Source organism: Raphanus sativus, chromosome 8, assembly GCF_000801105.2.
Source record: "Raphanus sativus cultivar WK10039 chromosome 8, ASM80110v3, whole genome shotgun sequence".
Taxonomy (NCBI): domain Eukaryota; kingdom Viridiplantae; phylum Streptophyta; class Magnoliopsida; order Brassicales; family Brassicaceae; genus Raphanus; species Raphanus sativus.
The window spans coordinates 20,742,172-20,762,884 of record NC_079518.1 but is presented as its reverse complement, the minus strand read 5'-3'; the positions used below and the strand labels follow the sequence as shown (position 1 = coordinate 20,762,884).

The window sequence follows — 20,713 nt, the reverse complement described above, 5'->3', positions numbered from 1 at the left end:
AACCCATATTCGTTCCTTTGGTTAAATCAAAATTTTTGTTTTCTGCACACTATTTGAGATGTTCTTAAAATATCTTACTTGCTATTTGTATGCTACATGCCTACATCTATGTAATAATTTGTCTTCTTAAAATTATGTTATATAAAACCTATGTTCAAAACCACGCTAGACGCTAGTCGGGCGGCGAGTCCGGATCTAGTGAGTTATCGAAAAATCAGAAAATATTCGGAGACTATGCTGAGCTTAGTTTTAAATATAATTTAATATATTATAATATATTTACCTAATTTTAAACATAATTACACAAGTTTTTAAACATAATTATACAAAATTTTTATATAATTTTAAACAGCCTCATTTTGATTTTTCGAACATTTAGATAATGGTGTATTTGATACGAAAAAATCTTTAAATGGAGTATGTATATGTTTGTTTTGGGTTTGATAGCTAATTATAATTATTTAGTAATGAATAATAACACAAAATCTATCAACAATGATTAAAACAATTAAATGTGTTTTAATTTTAAGCGAACGGAAAAAAATAACTTTGGTGGTCAATTCGAGAATTATGCTGAATTAGACAGAAATTAGAGGGTCAATTTTATCATATTCGTTGCAGTCAATCCCCGGACAGCGTCTAGGCACAGGGTATAAAACCCATATCAAATTTGTATCCCGCAAAAGACAAACCATGATGAGACATTAAACTGAAGAAGCATTTGTCCTAATTTCCGAAAGTACCCTCCGATCAACCATTGAGTTTACCAAAACAAGACTCTGAATTCTCGGCATCCCATCGTACGCCGTATATATAACAAAAAGCTTTGGCCTTACCGTTAACAATAAACCAAAAAACAAAAAAAAAAAACCACAGCCGGTAAAAGTTTCCGGCGAGTAAATCTTCAAGTCTAGAGATAAGAGATTGATTGATTTAAAGAAGACGAGAGTGCACCGATCAATGGTATAACGCGGTGAGATGTGGACAGCGACACCGACGACGACGAGAACAGAGCGACCGAAGAGTCTCCACAATTTCACGCTCCCGAGCTTGAAGTGGGGGAGTCAGCGTCATCTCAAGTGCTCCAGGATGGAATCTTCGAGAAGCGGTTCCGGCGGGAAGAAGAAGGGATCGAGGAGTTCAGGGTAAAGATCATGTCGGATCTGAAGACAGTGAGGGATAAGATCACACAATCGATGTTTATGAAAGAAGAGCATGGAATCTAAGGAAAAACGTAAGACCGACGTTGAGAAGGTTTCTCCGGTGAAGCTTTCGAGGAAGGAGATCGAGGAGGATTTCATTGTGGCTCTTGGTCACCGACCACCGCGCCGGCCAAAGAAGCGGCCAAGAACCGTTCAGAAGAAGCTCGATGTAAGTCTCGGAGTTCTTGATTGATCTGCTTTGATTGTAAGTTGATTTCTTTTTCTTTTTCTTTTTTTTTTGTTTGCTTTGCCATGGCTACAGAGCTTGCATCCTGGGTTTTATCTGACTGATGTGACGCTTGATTCATATAAAGTCCCACAAGAAACTAAGGTATGATAATAATCTTTGAAAAGCATTAGCCTTTTGTAGTTTTTGAAAAGTTATGAATCTCTTTGCTTTTGCATAATATGCAGAGATGATGATGATTGAAAAGATTGTTTAATTTTAGTTGACGTTGAAGCTTCAGATAATTGTCAATCTTTTCAAATTGGGTCTAGTTTTGAAGATCCCTTCCCTGCTCTGCTAATTTCTCTTTTTCTCAAATCATTTTTTTTTGTGGCCAACTTATTCTGAATAAACTGTACAAAAACCTATGAAGAATGTGTAGGTTCCAGTTGATTAATACAATAAAATTATATTTTAAACAAAAGAAAAAAAAACAAAGCTTTCTTCTTTCGTTCACAATGATCACGCTACGAATCTAGCCCAAGAAAAACCACTAGCTTCAGAAGTTGCTAGATCTCAGATTTCTCACATGCTTCATCTATTGCTTAGCATCTTCTCATATGCTCTGAGTAAAAAAAAACACAGTGATGCACCGAACAGAGGAAAACCCAAATCTTTTGTGTGATTAGGTCAATAAAAAAAGACTGGTCTTTTCATCTACTTATTATACATGCAGTTACAGATCTTGGAACAGCTTAATGTGTGAAGAAGAGAATACTCTGACTCGATGTTCTCTAAGATTGAGTCTGTACAAGGAGTTTTGTTTGGCTTATATGCTCAGAATAAAACACAGATCGTTTAACTTAAACAGGCTTGTTTGAAGTGAGTTTGGTCAACAGAAAGTAAAAGAATTCAAGAATGGACCGAACGGAGACATTTTATTAGAGTCGGAATAACGAGAGTACAAGAGTAAGAAAGCCGGCTAGTCAATGTTCGGAGAGCTTCTAGCCGGAAGTACAAGAGAGCGGTGAGATACAAAGAGAGTAATGGAAACCCTAATCTAGCCGCAAGTCTGTGTGTCAAAGTGGTGATGCCCTTTTTCTTCTTGTCTTCAACTCCTTATATAGTCTCCTAAGTCGGTTGCTTTTAACCTAATTCGTCTCCTTTCTCGTGCGCCTTTCGGCCTGCAGGCCTGATTCAAACAACTGTTCGGCCCGATCCGTTTGGTCGCTCTCCTCGGTTCCTCGTCTTCTAGCTAAAGTAGTTACGAGCCGAGTCGCGGCTCGTCGGGAGCCGGCTTCAAGCCGATCATGCCTCAATCAATTGAAATGGGCCGCCTGTTCGCTGGACCTTGTGGATGGTGACAATCCATTCCCAACAGTAAGTCCCCCCTAGTTCGTTGTCGAGTCGAGTAAAAGATCGCAACGAGCTAGTTTTTTAATGCCTCGAAGAACGGGAGGCTTATTGCTGACTTTTGCGATCCCTCGGGAATCGTTTGGTGAGGCGATTGATTGATCCGTCGTCGCGAGTAGTCGAACCATCGCTGTTCGGCGTAAATTGTTGAAATCGGAACCGAAAAGTGATCCCTTTTGAACCGACGACTCGATCGCATTCGGTTTGTGATGTGACGTGAACCGTCACCGGTTTTCGATCGAGAAGCCGAACCGTTGCTAGGTTTTTGGATCGGGAAGCCGAAAAGTCGCGCTTGAGATCGACGCGCGAGCCCGTCTAGGGGCCCATTTAGGCCCGTTTAGGGCTAATTATGACGCCTCGTGGAGTGCGCGTCCAAATCCTATAAATAAGAGATCTCACTTGAGATTTCTCATTCTTCCTCAGTCTTCAGGTACTCTCTCTCTCTCTAGACTCTTTCTCTCTCTTTCCTCTGCTTTCTCTGTTTATCGTTTATTCGGTATGTCGACGAGCAAGAGACTCTCTCGGGAACAAAAAGGGAAGATGTCCGTGAGCGCAGTCGGTTCCGACAGTGATTTAGAGACAGTCTGTGGATCTGACGATAGCGCGGAGGCGGCTCAACGCGAGGCGATGATGGATACGAAGAACATGAGCCGGCAGGAGCGAGTGCTCGTCTCGGAATCGATGGTCGCATCTCGCGGGGACGATGATGGCCATGACCCGACTACTGAATCGATGGTTCCCAGCTGCTTCTACCCGGATGGCATCTTTGAGGATCAGCGCAGGCTCGGCCCGGAACGAATTCGGCCCTCGGTAGTTGAAGGGCAGGATTGGCCGAACGTCGAGCCAACTTGGTCCACCTTTGAGTCGGTATCGAAGCTTTTGTGGAAGCGTAAGGCAACCGGAGTTACGTTCATAATTCCGAGGAAGGACCAAAGGCCTTGGTCTCCCCCGAAGGGATATCAGTGCATGTACGAGGCGTATTTAGAGGGTGACACGAAGCTGTGGTTCCCGATTCCGCGACTCGTCACTGCCTACACGATGCGCCGAGGAGCCGCACTTAGTCAGTTCCTGAATGGAGCTTGGCGACTAGCGGCCGCGCTGGTGGTCATCGGGGCGGAGGCCGGTGTAGCCCTCAACGTCCGAGCATTCGAAGAGCTGGTATCGGTGAAGATAAAATAGGGCTTGATCTCGCTGAAGATACGCCCTAACTACAACGTGGTGACGGGATACCCTTCCAAGACAAACAACTGGCAGCAATCGTACTTTTACGTTAAGTCCGATCGGGCGGCATTTGAGGAGCTGCTGAAAGCTGGCTATCGTGTTCTATGGAATGACAAGATTGATATATAATGTCGATTGATCCTTTATTGTTCCGCGCATCTAACCCTTGTTCCTTTGTGTCTTTACAGTTCCTCACTCGAATTCCGAGCAGTACGAGGAAGAGTTTTTGGAGAGTGCTCGGGTGGTTGCGTCTCGGAAACAAGATCATTGGGATAACTTCTCCTTCAGTAGGATCCGTGAGTCGACTGGTCGGATCAGACAACGTAAGTCTTTTTGTCCTTCCTCTCTTTTACTCGGCCTTTTTAGGGGATCCTAACTCATTTCCACTTCGTCTTGCAGAGGTTTGGCGTTCGGACACGATTCCCATCATCACTAAGAGGTCAAAGAGGATTAACTTGTTCAACAAGGACAAACAAAAGGAAATAAACCGAGCAAGAACCATGAGGGAGTTGCCGGATTTGAGCTTGGACGTCGGGAAGCAGCTCGGGTTCGGGGAGCCGGATCAAACTGCTAATGCAGACTTACCCGATCTGGGGGATCCAAACGTTACTGAGTCAGATTTCGAGGCTCAGCTCGTGAGGAAGAAGAGCAATAAGAAGAAGAAGAGAGAGGAGACCGCAGCTTCCGAGGAGAAGCAGTCTGAGGAGACTTCCGCAGGCGGGGATGCCAGGCCGGAGAAGAAACGGGCGCGAAAGGATCCCGTCGAGGTTCGATCTTCCTCCGTGGAGGAAGGGGAACTCCAAGCCTTGGAGCCGAGTGGCGGTTCCCAAGACAACGCTGTTCCGGATCCTTCTCTTGGTGGCGACCAAGCAGAGGATGGCCAGGAGACTTCTTCGAAGGCGAACAAAAAGAAGAAGTCGAAGAAGAGCAAGAAGAAGGGGACCGGCGAATCCTCGGAGCAGGAGGCGGCGCCAGATGCGGAGCAAGGAACCTCAGAACTTCCGACTGCTGCTACTTCTCCTGAAAAGGCAGCAGCGCGCGACGATGCAGGAGGATCGAGCAAATCGCCCCCGAGAGCTCCGCAGGAGAAGGGAGTCATGCCGAAGAACCTTCAGGGGTTTTGTCCAGATAAAGTCGACTTCATCTACAAGCGTGATACTCCCCTTGTTTGTAGCAACAAGGAGTGCGCTCGCTTTGTCCGCCAGGTTCGAGGGAGTTCCGATCATCTCCCGCTCGTAAAGGACCTTGTCTTCCAAGACGACTACTGTGTCGCCGCCGGCTCTTCGGTCAGGGTAAGGATGGATCTCGCGTTGTGTCCGTTCCTCGTCTTCTTCTAATTTGGTTGTCTCACTTAATCTTCTCGTTTGATGTGTTGCAGAGCCAAGGGGATTGGAACGTAGTCGTCGGTAAGTACGACAAGGAGTTGAAGAGGACCTATGGCATGATCGATAGGCAGAGACGCAACAGCAATGAAGCGACTCGCGCCTTAGAGGACATGTTGCGCAAGAAAAACGGGGTGGTTATTCGGGAGGAGGCCATCAAGGACGAGCTCTTCTAGAAGGAGGCATCCATGAACAAGGAGCTGAAGCGAGCCCGGGAGTTGGTCAAGACACTCGAGAAGAAGAAAACCAAGTTGGCGAACGAGAAGGAGACCCTCGAGAAGGAGAAGGCCGCCGCTGCCTTGGAGCATTCCAAAAAGATGGACCATCTCCGAGAATCGCGTCGCTATGAGGTTACTCACGAGCGGATCCGAGTGATGGCCGCGATGCATGGAAAGGCGGCTGCTCGTTTCCAGAGGATTCGGGACTGGGAGACTCGTTGATGCACCCAAAATCGAGCACCGTCCTGTTTGGTTCATGGACACGACCCAAGGTGGTGACCTTGTCGACCAGCTAGACCTAGCCGAGGTTTTCTCATCAGATTATGCAATCTTGGATAAGCTGAATACTCAAGTGAGCTGGACTGACACTATCATGGACGAGCTGAGCTGGAATAACACTCATCGAGCTGAGTAAGTTGGTTCGACCTTCTGAGCTGGATCGACCATCAAACCACCCGAGAAGCAACACAGATATATGTTCATTGTTCGAAGCATATCTTCTAAACCATGATGTTTCTTCACTTGAAACCACATGGAGAATGTGCTCAATTCAATTATGGAACTCCACGAAGAAGAATCAGATCAAACGGAGTTCAGATGAGGGAGTTATGCCATATATAACTCAGTTGATGTTCAGTTCTCGCGAATTCAGACATGTGTGGATCGTCCCGCGTGTATCCGTATCCTTCCCAGCATGGTGTGTACGACCAGCATGAACCTGGACATCTTTCTGAATCTTGACTAGTCAACATCTGAGACCGCGCATTGACCAGTCTTCCTTGTTTTCCACACTTTGACTAGATCTAGTCAAATTTGTGTTTTCTATGCATTGTTTTCTGCACTTTCTTTTATTTCTCTTTGACTCAAAGTACTATAAAATGTAATCTTTGATCATTGCAATAACATCAACGAAATTTCTTCTTTTATTTGAGTTTTTACTCTTTGTTCTTTGTCAAGAACACTTTTAGTTTCTTTGGTGTGGTTAGCTCCAAACAAACGCCTCTTTCTAGTTGGACCGGTGCGTCATATCCGGCAACTGATCGAGTTTGCTTCCTTGTCGGACCTGTGAGTCATATCAGGCGACATTCAAGCACCCAGACAGTATCATTGGGTCATTCCGCAACCCTTTGTGTCGTCATTCAATCCATCAGTTCTCTTCGGAGTTCATATCTTTCATACCGGTCGAGTGATCAGATTTAGGGTGTATCAAGTGGTATCAGAGCCACTCTTCCGGTAACTCTTTATCATTCCATCTTCTCATCTCTCCATATTCTTCTAAACACTTCTTCTTCTACCTTCCTTGAACCCGGGCCCCTCATTACCCACCATAGTTAAAAAAAAAAAAGATCTAAGTTTATGCTGTAAAAAAAAAAAAAAAAAAAGTTATAAAAAAAAAAGAAATTTCAAAGTTTGATTTGTTTTGTGGTGTGGTGGTGGAAGAGAAAGCCTGCTGGCCGAAGAGAAATCCGGCCTTTGAGGTGGTTAAGGCGGATTCCCTCTAAATCTCTTATCTTTCTATCTTTAAACACCTTCGTTTGTTTGGATCTACCCGTTGGGGATTCCTAGAGTTGTTCTTCTTAGAACTTTGAGTATAAGACTTTGAGTGCACACTTTAAACCGAGAGAAACACGTGTGTGGGTGAGGATCAAACACTCGAGTGTGTGAGATTTTTATCTAACGTTTTGTGTTTAAGAATTTTCAGGAACCATGACTAGTAAGGATGAAAGGAGCCGACCAGGAAATTCTTTTGTTGGTTTATCTAACTTGCAGATGAGGAAGATCAATGATTCTGTTGCTAACCTTATACATGCAGGTCTATAACAGATCCATCAGATGGACGAAATTCAAGGTGTCCAACAGACTCGTCCTAAACCCGCAGCAAGGAGAGAACGCCCTAGGCGGACCAACCGATCCAATGACGATTTTGGAGAAAGAGAGTTCCCTGATGGCGACAGCAAGAGCCAAAAGAAGAGCTCATCCACACATGCACCTATAGCTGAGCCATCCATATTCATCAGTGAAAAGCCCAAAGGTAAATCTGAATGCAGCTTTGAAGATCTAAAAGATTTTTCAGATTCATTACCAATTTTTGATGAATATGATGATGAGCCAACTGAAAGTCTGATGAATTGTGAGGATACTTGTGATTTTCCTACTCCTGAATCTGAGTTAATGCTTGATAGTAAACTAACATGTTTTGAGCCGGAGCTTCCGAGCAGTCTTATTCTTAGTTCACATGATTTTGAGGAAGAGCCATTCAACCAACCACATCATGGACGACTTCCTGGCACAAGGACACCTTTGGATGATGATCTAGGTTCCATATTTGATGAGGAAGACGATCTTGGTCCAGTCTTTGATGAGGAAGCACCAAGCATCAACATGGACAGTCATCTTTGCTTTGATCCCGGCACAACTCCTCCCATTTTATCCACTGACATTCAAGAGCACTGTGAGAAACTTGATTTGATTTATTCTCTGCCTGAATTGTTTGTTGGAATCAGTTCTCATAATGTCAAAAGTTTTGGTCTAGACAATGTGAAAGAATTTTGTGTTTCAAATTCTATTTTTGATAACATGATTCATTCTTTTGAGAAACTTGAACCTGATAAACTCTTTGATCAAAAATGTTTTCTAAATGACAATGACATCTCTTCTGGTCTTGTTTTGAGTTTTGATCAGTTTCTGAAACATCACAAATGTTTTGATCATCTTGAAAAATCATTTGAGCTTGTTTTGCAACAACCAGATTTTTGTTTCCGAAAACTTTGTGATTCCTTTGTTTGTTTCAAGAATAATTGGTTTGATCTGAGTTTCTCTAATCATGGACTGATCACTGGTGATTTGTTTGCATTCCCTTGTGCCTTGGACGAATTTATGGTTAAGACTTTGCTAGAACAGAAATCACTTAGAACTGAAACCGATTCTTGTTGTGATTCTGATTTGAAACCTGCCCCTTCTTATTTCGAATCTGATCTTGATCTAATGTTTTTGTGTTCTGAATATGATCAACCTAGGCTCGTCTTGAATATGTTCTATGGTGTTTCATGCCTTGAAAGCATTCTGATTTGCAACACCTTCTTTGAAAAACATATTGAGCCTTGGAAAAGTAAGTCTCAGTTTGAGCTTGATCTTTTGTGTTCTAAATCTGAGAAACTTGTGCATGTTGTGAAATTATTCTTTAGGAACTATGAAATCACGAGCCTTGACACCATTCTGGTCTGTAATGTTTACTTTGATGTGCATCTTGACAGGCTGAAATGTGTGCAACTTGTTCTTGGAAAATATAGCTTGATTTCTGATTTACACAGGTACATGTCTTGCACATATGATCCTGGTATTTTAATGTTTGTTTTGAGTGTCCAGGATAAACAGGTTCAGCCTCAGAGAAGAGAAAGCATTGACCATTCTCGTCAGCCTGAAATTTGGAGATGCATTGATACATCCACTCAAACTGGCTACCTTGGAGATGCCAGCGACACAGGTTCAGTCCAAAGCAAATATCTCGGCGTCCAGAAGGTCTTTCGTCTTGACTCCAATTTTCCTGGAAAGCCAACTCCCCAAGGTTTCACTGAGGCTTGGAATCACTTGAAAAGCTTCACGGGGGGAGGAGTTATGAAATTTTCAAACAGGCGGTTTACCAGTCCATCTATCTGCGAGTACCCAGCTTTTGAAGCAGATTCAAGCCATGTGAAGAAGCGGCCTGAGCCAAAGCCGATCATAGGATTCAAGATGAATCTCTCCTCTTTCCAGAAAGCTCAATATTAGGAAAAATGGCCACGGAATCATGAAGTTATGATCCATTCTCTAAAACCGGCCAAACCTATTCTACACTTGCTTCAATGGGAAGCTAGCCGATCCAATCAACTTCAAACCAGATCTTGGCGACCAGGAGATCAATCTACACAGTCAGGTATAACCCAAACCTTTCTCAGAAACATCTTGGAAGCTAAGTGTTTACTTTCTTCTTCTTATTCTGATATTGTGCTTGAAAATAAACGGGTTTGTGATGAAGTTAACCATCTTGAACCGGTACAGCCGAGTAGTCTTGTTTCTTTGTCACAGGAACTGAAACTGTTGGAGCAATCAGCACTGAACCAAAGATGGAAGCAAGCAGAGGACGACGACCAAACACTTGTGTTATTGGAACATGGAACTGGAAATACTTGAGGAGAGCAAGTTCAAAACTCCAAGGAAGTTTCTCTCCAAGTTTATTTTTCATTGAATTTTACTTGTTTTTTAAATTCTTTTTGTCTGATTCATTCTTTTTTGATTCAGGTAAAATGGATTTGAGGACAAATCCTTTTGAAGAGGGAGAGTATGATGCACCCAAAACCAAGTTGGCGAACGAGAAGGAGACCCTCGAGAAGGAGAAGGCCGCCGCTGCCTTGGAACATTCCAAAAAGATGGACCGTCTCCGAGAATCGCGTCGCTATGAGGTTACTCACGAGCGGATCCGAGTGATGGCCGCGATGCATGGAAAGGCGGCTGCTCGTTTCCAGAGGATTCGGGACTGGGAGACTCGTTGATGCACCCAAAATCGAGCACCGTCCTGTTTGGTTCATGGACACGACCCAAGGTGGTGACCTTGTCGACCAGCTAGACCTAGCCGAGGTTTTCTCATCAGATTATGCAATCTTGGATAAGCTGAATACTCAAGTGAGCTGGACTGACACTATCATGGACGAGCTGAGCTGGAATAACACTCATCGAGCTGAGTAAGTTGGTTCGACCTTCTGAGCTGGATCGACCATCAAACCACCCGAGAAGCAACACAGATATATGTTCATTGTTCGAAGCATATCTTCTAAACCATGATGTTTCTTCACTTGAAACCACATGGAGAATGTGCTCAATTCAATTATGGAACTCCACGAAGAAGAATCAGATCAAACGGAGTTCAGATGAGGGAGTTATGCCATATACAACTCAATTGATGTTCAGTTCTCGCGAATTCAGACATGTGTGGATCGTCCCGCGTGTATCCGTATCCTTCCCAGCATGGTGTGTACGACCAGCATGAACCTGGACATCTTTCTGAATCTTGACTAGTCAACATCTGAGACCGCGCATTGACCAGTCTTCCTTGTTTTCCACACTTTGACTAGATCTAGTCAAATTTGTGTTTTCTATGCATTGTTTTCTGCACTTTCTTTTATTTCTCTTTGACTCAAAGTACTATAAAATGTAATTTTTGATCATGGCAATAACATCAACGAAATTTCTTCTTTTATTTGAGTTTTTACTCTTTGTTCTTTGTCAAGAAAACTTTTAGTTTCTTTGGTGTAGTTAGCTCCAAACAAACGCCTCTTTCTAGTTGGACCAGTGCGTCATATCCGGCAACTGATCGAGTTTGCTTCCTTGTCGGACCTGTGAGTCATATCAGGCGACATTCAAGCACCCAGACAGTATCATTGGGTCATTCCGCAACCATTTGTGTCGTCATTCAATCCATCAGTTCTCTTCGGAGTTCATATCTTTCATACCGGTCGAGTGATCAGATTTAGGGTGTATCACTCGTCGTGACAACTTCGAGGATGCGAGGTGCATGCTCGGTCAAGCGCGCGGAATGCAGCGCTGTCTCGAGGGAATAAAGTCGACGGGGAAGGACATCCCTCAAGAATCCATTAACACCTACGCCGTGCAGGAGAAGCACTATGATGGCAAGGTGAAACGCCTAGATATCGGGGTCCTCCCGGAAGAGGATCTTGCTCTCTCTCCCCTCGTGTTGGAATCGAGGTTCGCTATCCAGGAGATTCTGGACAAAGTCGACAAGTTCGGATCGAATATGGACTTGATCGATTCCGAGGCTGCTAGAGCCCTCCAAACTCCGGTCTGTGAGCCGGGAGATCGATCCGACGAGCCGTCGAAGGATTTGCTCGATACCGTCCAATCGCCAGCTCGCCCTGATGCTCCTCTCTCTGATCGAGAAACCGTCCCGAAGGACCCCGCAGCAGTCGTTGAAGGGACGAGCGAGCCATCTCTTGAGATTACTATCTCAAGTACGCCGACTAAGGTGGTTGATGTCACGATTCGCCGTCACTCGAGCTGACGGACTCTGGTGCGAGTGGAGAGCGTTCCGAGAAGGATCCCCTTGTCTCGGGATGATTTTAAATGTTTGTTGTAGAAGTTTTCGGCCGTTCGGCCTTGTTTGCTTTAGAAACTGTTTTCTTTTTCGGCTAAGGCCTTTGGTTGTATAATCTGTTACTTTTGGTTGTTTCAATTAGAAATGAATGTCTCTCTTATATATCTCAGTAAGTCGTTTGACTTAGAAATATTTTCAGATTTCTTGTTCATTTGTTCGAAACGAGTAACAGATTCATGTGGGTGGTTACTCGCGTTTGCCAGCGAGCCCCCACCTCTTTTTCAGATAGAAAAGGAAATTAAAAGGGGAATCGCTTGTTTATTCAATGAAAACTTTACGAGTAGTCGATTGAGTAGATACAAGGAAACTTCTAATCGTTCTCTTGAATTTCCGAGGAAAAGGTTCCGAGATGCAGTGCAGTAACCGAGAGAGCTATTGGTCAGCCGAACCATCGCTCTTTGGTTAGACTTGGTTCAAATTTTCCATCAGGTGGCCGGTCAATGCATGATGCACTGGTGACGCAGGGCTGTTATTCCCTTCGATTGGTATCTGATCAGGACACCATCGACTTATGTGGGTGAGTGCTCGTGCTCCGCTTGAAAAAGGGGCTGACATCGTTTGTTCGGAGAAAGGTGACTGCTTGTCATTCCCCTGTGGAGAAAGTTTGAACTTTGTTTTGGTTGGGGCTGGACCTTGTGAAGGGATGCCTACGTACCTCGGAGGAGGATCAAGTCTTTCGTAGTTCATTTGACCGAGTGAAAGTGGCTATGGTAGCGCATTCACTCGGACGAGTAGAAGTGACTGTTAGGTGCATCTACTCGGTTTTTTTCTTTTTTTTTTTGTTTTTTTTGGGTGAACAGTGACCTGCTGGTCATTCACTCAGTTCGGTTTCGAATAAGGAGATGGTAAAGGTGCCTCTACTGGTAGAAACGACGAAGGTGCATTGAGTTCCAAGCTCGTGGGACTACCTCTCCGCGGGAAGTCTCGAGTCGGTAGACGCCGGGTTTTACGACTCGAGATATCTTGTAGGGTCCGTCCCAGTTAGTTCCTAGCTTTCCAGCGTTCAGCTCCCTGGTGTTTTCAAAAACTTTCCGGAGGACAAGATCACCGAGTTCAAGAGGACGTGCTTTGACCTTCTTGTTGTAGAAACTTTCGATCTGGTTTTGATAATTCTGGATCCGGAGAAGTGCCTGATCGCGTTTCTCTTCGAGTTCGTCGAGGGCGTCGAAGAGCATGTCTTGGTTTAGTTCGATGAACTGAGGCATCTTGGCACGGCGAAGACTCGTCACGTTGACTTCTGCAGGGGCCATCGCTTCCATCCCGTAAGCAAGGGAGAAAGGGGTGGATTTGGTCGCACCACGAGGAGTCGTCCGATGCGACCAGAGGACACCGTCCAGTTCGTCGGCCCAATGGCCTTTCTTGAGGTCGAGCCGCTTCTTGATTCCATCGAAGATAATCTTATTGGAGGATTCCGCCTGTCCGTTTCCATGCGGGTAACGGGGAGTTGAAGGACTCAGGCGGATATTCCACTTGCTGCAGAAGTCCTTGAAGTTTCCAGACATGAATTGAGAGCCATTGTCCGTCATGATCTCATATGGTAAGACATGACGGCAGATGATGTTTTTCCAGACGAAGGTGCGGACTTCCTTGTCCGTCACCTGAGAGAAAGCTTCAGCTTCGATCCACTTAGTGAAATAGTCGGTGAGGACCAGGATAAAGCTACGTTGGCGGGAGTTCGGCATCGGCCCGATGATATCCATACCCCTTCGCATGAATGGATACGGAGCTGTAGATGTCCGCAACAGCTCGGTAGGGCTGTGGATACTTGGGGCGTGGTGCTGGCATTTGTCGCACCGACGGGCATATGCTTCGCAGTCGGTGTTCATGGATGGCCAAAAAAAGCCCGAGCTTCGAACCTTGAGGGCGAGAGCTCGGCCTCCCGAATGGTTTCCTCCTGCTCCGTCGTGCGTTTCTGCCATCACTCGTCGCACTTCATCACTTTGGATGCACTTCAAGAGTACCTTGTTCGCGGTTATTCGGTGAAGTTCGTCGTTCATAACGACGTAGTGGGCTCTGCGTCTCTTCAGGCGCCTCGCTGCCCACTTATCGGTCGGCAACTCTTCGCGGATGAGATAGTCGAGGAACTCTGCTCGCCAATCGATCGGGGTGTCGTCACAATCGGGCATCTCGGTGTCGTTGGGACCGTCAGTGGATCGTCGAGTTGCTGCGGAGATTGGTGCAGTGGGAGGACTTTCCTCAGAAGGAGCGCCGATGCTCGGTCTATCGATTCGATGTATCGGTATCGTCCTCTTGACTTGGTCATGGAGTTTGCTCCCGAGTGCAGCTAACGCGTCTGATAAGCCCAAAATCGGGAGGATGGCTTTGGCCGGATGTTGGATATGAACCGAGAAGTCGAAGGAACTTCTGGAACTGGAATGGATTGAACGGATCGTCAAGAGGTGCGGAATAACTCTTGATATACCCTCGATCTAAGGCTAACCACCAAAGAACGGGTGTAGTGCGTTGGCTAACCACCAAATAACACACAAAGATGATTGGCTGACCACCAAATCAACAAGCCGGTTCAAACCGATGAACTAGCTAAAGAACTCTCTCTCACTCAAAGAAGAAGAACAAAAATAAACAACCAAATTGATCTGCTTTTTTATTCATCAAAAGGACTACATATTTATAGTAGATGTAGTCAAAGAAAGAAATAAATAAAGTGCTGAAAAAGATGTCTAGAAAATACAACATTTGACTAGATAATTATTAGAGAGTCAAAGTTGTAGAAATTGATGCAGTCTTGGTCAATGTTGCGGAAAATGATGAAGACTGGTCAAGATTGCGGATTCTGATGTAGACTGGTCAAGATTCGTCCAAGCGTCCAGGTTCATCCATGATGATCGGGTCCTTCGCGTAAGGAGAAGGACGCACGTGGGCTGGTCGAGCTGGTTGGCCGGTGATCTTCATGAACTGATGGTGAATCCTCGGTTTGGTCGAGCTGGTTGACAAGATCGCCACTTTGGTTCGTGTCCATGAACAAAAAAGAACGGTGCTCGATTTTGGTTCTATCATACTCTCCCTCTTCAAAAAGATTTGTCCTCAAATCTGGAACATTAAAAGGAAAAGGGGTATAAGCACAAGAATCATAATCAATACATTGCTCACCTTGGGTATGGTCCGGTTCTTGAATGGACGAAGATTCTTCTTGGTTTGTTTGATGACCATGGTTTTGCTCTCCATCTGACCCTTCATTCGGTTCATGTGGGTACTCATCGAAAATTGGCAATGGATCTGAAAGTCCTTCTTTTTCTTGCTCGGTTTCAACTTCCTTTTCTGGCTCGGTTTCAACGTTCTTCAAGGTCAACAACGTTTTCTGTTTTTGGCACTTGTTAGCATAATGGCCGACCTTATGGCATTTGAAACACCTGGTAGAAAGAGCCTTGCTTGTGGGTTTCACAGCTTTGCTTTTATCAGAAGACAACACATTAGGTTTCAAATCTGAATTTGAAAGAGAAGAAAGATTACTTTGCAGTTTTGGTGCAGGAGAAGTGTTGGTGTTTCCCTTCTTTTTGAGTTGTCGGACAGCATGAATTGCCTTATGCAACATCTTCTCCAAGCTGGCAAAGGTCTGAAGCTCTTTCTGATCAAGCATATCACAGCTGCTTCTTTTGGCTTTGGTGAAGGGACGATCACCATTTCTGACCCTCTTCTCATCATCATTGGACCTGTTTCGTCTCTTCCTTTGTTTCTGCACAACATCAAACCCATTAGAAGCAAACTGTTTCTTATCAAAAATCATTTGCTCCTTTTCAAAAACAGTTTTAAACGGAAAGTAGACGTCTTGTTGTGGTTTTGATTTCTTGAGAAGTCCAAACATCCTGAAAACACTTAACAACCAAGTTAGCAAATAAAATCCTCACACTCTCAAAGTGTTTAGCTCTCGATTTTTAGGTGATCACTCGGAGTTCTTTCTACTGGTTCAAAGGATGATAGGCAGTCAAAATTCAGCAATCAAAAACCCAAAACAAAATTTGTGGAAAAAGAAAAGAAATAAAGATGAAGAGACTTTTTTTGTGTGGATCCGCCTTAACTGTCCTAAGGCTGGGTTTCTCTTCAGCCAGCAGGCTTTCTCTTCCACCACTCCCACTGGATTTCTCTTCAGAAGTGATTCAAGCCAATCTTTTTCTTTTTTTTTTCTTTCTTTTTTTTTTTCTTATTTTTTTTTTCTTTTTTTTCAAATGGCGATCACAAGGGAGTAAAGGAACAGCCCGGATCCAAAAAGAAATAAGAAATGATGAAGAGATGAGAAGGTGAAAAGAAGATAGAAAACAAATCAGCCAAAGTGGCTCTGATACCAAATGATAAGCCCAAAATCGGGAGGATGGCTTTGGCCGGATGTTGGATATGAACCGAGAAGTCGAAGGAACTTCTGGAACTGGAATAGATTGAACGGATCGTCAAGAGGTGCGGAATAACTCTTGATATACCCTCGATCTAAGGCTAACCACCAAAGAACGGGTGTAGTGCGTTGGCTAACCACCAAATAACACACAAAGATGATTGGCTGACCACCAAATCAACAAGCCGGTTCAAACCGATGAACTAGCTAAAGAACTCTCTCTCACTCAAAGAAGAAGAACAAAAATAAACAACCAAATTGATCTGCTTTTTTATTCATCAAAAGGACTACATATTTATAGTAGATGTAGTCAAAGAAATAAATAAAGTGCTGAAAAAGATGTCTAGAAAATACAACATTTGACTAGATAATTATTAGAGAGTCAAAGTTGTAGAAATTGATGCAGTCTTGGTCAATGTTGCGGAAAATGATGAAGACTGGTCAAGATTGCGGATTCTGATGTAGACTGGTCAAGATTCGTCCAAGCGTCCAGGTTCATCCATGATGATCGGGTCCTTCGCGTAAGGAGAAGGACGCACGTGGGCTGGTCGAGCTGGTTGGCCGGTGATCTTCATGAACTGATGGTGAATCCTCGGTTTGGTCGAGCTGGTTGACAAGATCGCCACTTTGGTTCGTGTCCATGAACAAAAAAGAACGGTGCTCGATTTTGGTTCTATCAGCGTCGGCGCTAACGTTCTCTCCTCGGGGAACCTTGGTAAGTTCGAAGAAATCGAATTCCTTGGCAAGTTCTTGGACTACCCGGAGATATGCATCCATTCGGTCGTTGCGGGCATCGTAGTCTCCACTAAACTGGCTAGCGACGAGCTGTGCGAGTCGCAATAAGCACTCAAGCGTTTGGCTTTAAAGGCTCGGGCGAGACGGAGGCCCGCGATCAGTGACTCGTACTCCGCTTCATTGTTGGAGGCCGGGAAGCCGAAACTGAAAGATTGTCGAATGAGTTCTCCCGTAGGCGACTGAAGTTGGACTCCTGCACCTGATCCTTTGCTTGTTGATGACCCGTCGATGTGGAGGATCCAACTGGGGCTTGGAACGTCGAGGTCCTGCGCAAGATCGGGTGTGAGCTCTACAAGGAAATCTGCGAGGACTTGGGACTTGGCGGTTGTTCGGTATTTATACGTGATGTCGAGCTCGCCTAGTTCAATCACCCACTTAGTCAACCGGCCAGCTCTGTTGGGATTTTGCAGAACGGTGCAGAGCGGTTGGTCGGTTAAGACTTCGATGGAGTGTGATTGAAAGTAAGGTCGTAATTTCCTCGTAGAATCGACGACGGCCAGAGCCAGTTTCTCAAGGTTTGGGTATCTGGTTTCCGGTCCAGTCAACCTTCTGCTCGTGTAGAAAATTGGTCGCTGCTCGCCTCGATCTTCTTTGATTAGGACGCTACTAATAGCCGCTGAGGAGACCGCGATATAGAGGGATAGGACGTCCCCGACATCTGGCTTTGCTAAGACGGGAGGAGTCGTCAGGTACTGCTTAAGTTGAGTGAAGGCGTCCTCGCACCTGTCACCCTAAATGAACTTCTTGTTCCCTCGGAGGAGGTCGTAGAAGGGGAGACAGTTGTCGGTAGATCGGGAGATAAAGCGATTGAGCGCGGCGATGCGTCCCGTTAGTCGCTGCACTTCGCGGCGGTTTCTCGGACTTGGGAGATCAAGGACCGCTGAGATTTGCTTCGAATTGGCTTCTATTCCTCGCTGCGTGACGATGTAACCGAGAAATTCGCCCGAGGAGACGCCGAAAGTGCACTTGGCGGGATTCAGTTTCATCCCGTACTTGTTTAGGATTTCAAAGCATTCCTTCAAGTGCATTAGGTGGTCGTCAGCTCGGAGGGATTTGACGAGCATGTCGTCAATGTAGACTTCCATCGTCTTTCCCAGCTGGTCGGCGAACATCCGATTGACAAGCCGCTGGTAGGTTGCTCCGGCGTTTTTCAGTCCGAAGGGCATCACCTTATGATATACCATGGATTTTACCCGTTTTTAACCATGGTATACTAGTATTTTATTATATATTTAATCTGTTTTCTAGCCTGTTAGATATGTTTTCAGGTTCAGGAGCATTTCGTGAGAAAGTGATGTTTTTGGAGCATTTTGGAGTACAAGAGATGATACACCCGAGTTGACCATTCAAGAATAAGTCGGAAGTCAACATTGTGATTACAATCGATCGATACTCATCCTGAGTCGTCGATCGATGCAGCTGAGAAGATCCGCGTACTAGAAGATTATAATCGATCGATACACATTCAGTGTTGTCGATTGATATCGAGGACGGATTGGTTTAGCCGACTACTTCACCAAGACTTCACCAAATTACGAGATTGCCCCTGACGAGTTTTTAACCTAATGGAAATGCTTAAATACTCCTGCAAAGTCTTTTTGACGGCAAATTTTGAAACCCTTTGAAGCTTGAAACTTTTCACAACCAAAGCAGAGAGTGTGAGAGAGAGACTAGAGTTTTATTTGTTTGAGAGAGATTGGAGAGATTTCTCATCTCCTTTTGTATTTCTACTTTATTCTATTGTCGATCGATATCGAGGACGGATTGGTTTAGCCGACTACTTCACCAAGACTTCACCAAATTACGAGATTGCCCCTGACGAGTTTTTAACCTAATGGAAATGCTTAAATACTCCTGCAAAGTCTTTTTGACGGCAAGTTTGAAACCCTTTGAAGCTTGAAGCTTTTCACAACCAAAGCAGAGAGTGTGAGAGAGAGAGACTAGAGTTTTATTTGTTTGAGAGAGATTGGAGAGATTTCTCATCTCCTTTTGTATTTCTACTTTATTCTATCTATGCAATTCTTTCATCTATCTATTGTTATGAATTGTTTAGCTATGTCTGAGTAGTCTACTTGTTAGATCTAGGGTTTAAATAGGTTTGTGGAATTAACTCCAAGCTATATTTGCTAAGTTGTGATACTCATCAAATGGATTGTACCCTATGCTTGTTTTAGAGTAGCTAACTAGAACATAGATCACTAGGATCTTAGATTATCTTGAATTGTCCATTTGAGCGATGCATGTTTTCCGTTGAGAAAAACGACAGTTCCTCCTTGAGACCTCGCGGTCATATTCGGTTCGCACCTAGGCAGATCTAGAAGCCGTCGATCGATACCCTACTGGTAAATCGATCGGTGCCGCGAAAGGTGTATCGCTCGATATCTCAAAAGGATATCGACCGACTCTTTTTCTGAGTCATCATGCGAAAGGTGTGGCCAGAGATCTAGATATTTTAACCAGTGATTCATTCACATATGTTAAGCGGCTGAGATCTATAGTATCATGCAAGCAACTTATTAAAGCATTTATAGAGATTATAATCTCCATCCTGAATAGAAACCCTATGTCTAGCACTCTTTATCCCATTTAAACAACCCTTCATATTGTTAGTTGGAGCAACTGCCTTGCTCATTTTAGGATTTGTTATTTTTATTTCCATCATATAAACCAACCTTACCTAGGATTGATTAGTAGATTTTATTTAATTGGTTCCCTAGCTCCTCGTGATTCGATCCCTAAGTACTACAGCTGTACCTCTTATTTGAGAGAGTAAGCTCTACTGGGTAATTTGAGCACTATCAAATTTGGCGTCGTTGCCAGGGAGCTTTGATCGCCATTAGATTTAATCTTATTAATCTTAGGTTTTTCTTTTATCCCCTTTCTTATTTAAATTTTTCTTGTCTTTTCAGGTACATGCACAGCAGTACCAGAAGCAACAAGGGAAATCAACTATTATTCTCAGAGGATCCTGCACACTTGGAACGCTCAATCCGCAAAGACCTACGCTCCGCATCGATCGATAGAACCGCATTACCGTCGACTGACACTCACGTTCAAGTGTCGACCGACACTCCGACCGCACCGTCGACCGATACTGTTCACCGATCTACATCGATCGATACTTCTAACCGTATACCGATCGACACTACGCGAAGCATGGTCGCGATTATCATTCTCACGCAGGGCGAGAATGGAAACCTGTATGACCAAGATGGTCATCTGCGTAATGCAACAGGTCAGAAACTAGATGCACAGGGAAACATAATCCCTGAAATTGAAGCTGAGGCTACAGGAGAAGCTCAAACACGATCGTTGGCAGACTATAACCGTCCAGACGAGTACTACACCAACAGATCAGCTATTCGACTTCCAGAGATTCAGAAGCCGAACTTCGAGCTCAAGCCTCAGTACTACTCTCTCGTGTCTCAGATACCTTATTCTGGCAATCACACGAGCATCCTATGGACCATCTGGAGAGGTTCGAGGATCTTATCGCTGCTATTCGTATGGATGGAGTCCCCGAGGACTACCTACTCTGCAAGCTCTTCAAATACTCACTGATTGGAGAAGCTTCGCACTGGCTCAAGCAGCTACCTACAGGATCACTGACATCCTGGGCCGACATCAAAAACGCCTTCCTGCGTAATTTCTTTGATGAGGCACGCGCTGAAGACTTGAGGAGCAAAATAGCCACTTTCGCGCAAAAGCCTAGTGAGACTTTTAAAGACGCGTGGATAAGATTCAAGTTCTTCCAGCGAGACTGTCCACACCATGGATTCAATGAAGTGCAGCTATAAAGCACTTTTTACAGAGGTATCGCCTTAAG

The 20,713-nt window shown here is 44.6% G+C and overlaps 2 protein-coding genes across 4 annotated transcripts; both read left to right on the top strand.

Moving 5' to 3' along the window:
* Positions 1 to 704: 704 nt before the first annotated feature.
* On the top strand, positions 705 to 7,003 carry LOC108861537 (uncharacterized). The gene is made up of 4 exons (XM_056992135.1): positions 705 to 1,371; positions 1,465 to 1,533; positions 4,191 to 5,294; positions 5,381 to 7,003. The coding sequence occupies exons 1-4, from the start codon at positions 1,216 to 1,218 to the stop codon at positions 5,558 to 5,560; spliced, it is 1,509 nt and encodes a 502-aa protein (XP_056848115.1). The 5' UTR covers positions 705 to 1,215; the 3' UTR covers positions 5,561 to 7,003.
* Positions 7,004 to 7,156: 153 nt separating this feature from the next.
* LOC130498627 (uncharacterized) lies at positions 7,157 to 8,997 on the top strand. Of its 3 annotated transcripts, XR_008937532.1 has the most exons (3): positions 7,157 to 8,054; positions 8,620 to 8,711; positions 8,857 to 8,905. XR_008937532.1 is itself a non-coding variant. In XM_056992138.1 (2 exons), exons 1-2 carry the CDS (start codon positions 7,436 to 7,438, stop codon positions 8,859 to 8,861), a joined length of 624 nt encoding a protein of 207 aa, XP_056848118.1. In that variant the 5' UTR covers positions 7,157 to 7,435; the 3' UTR covers positions 8,862 to 8,997. The 3 variants fall into 3 exon arrangements, 2 of the variants coding, with proteins under 2 accessions (XP_056848118.1, XP_056848116.1); XM_056992138.1 differs by lacking the exon at positions 8,620 to 8,711 and having other exon boundaries at positions 8,857 to 8,997; XM_056992136.1 differs by having other exon boundaries at positions 7,157 to 8,711; positions 8,857 to 8,910.
* The last annotated feature ends 11,716 nt before the right edge of the window (positions 8,998 to 20,713 follow it).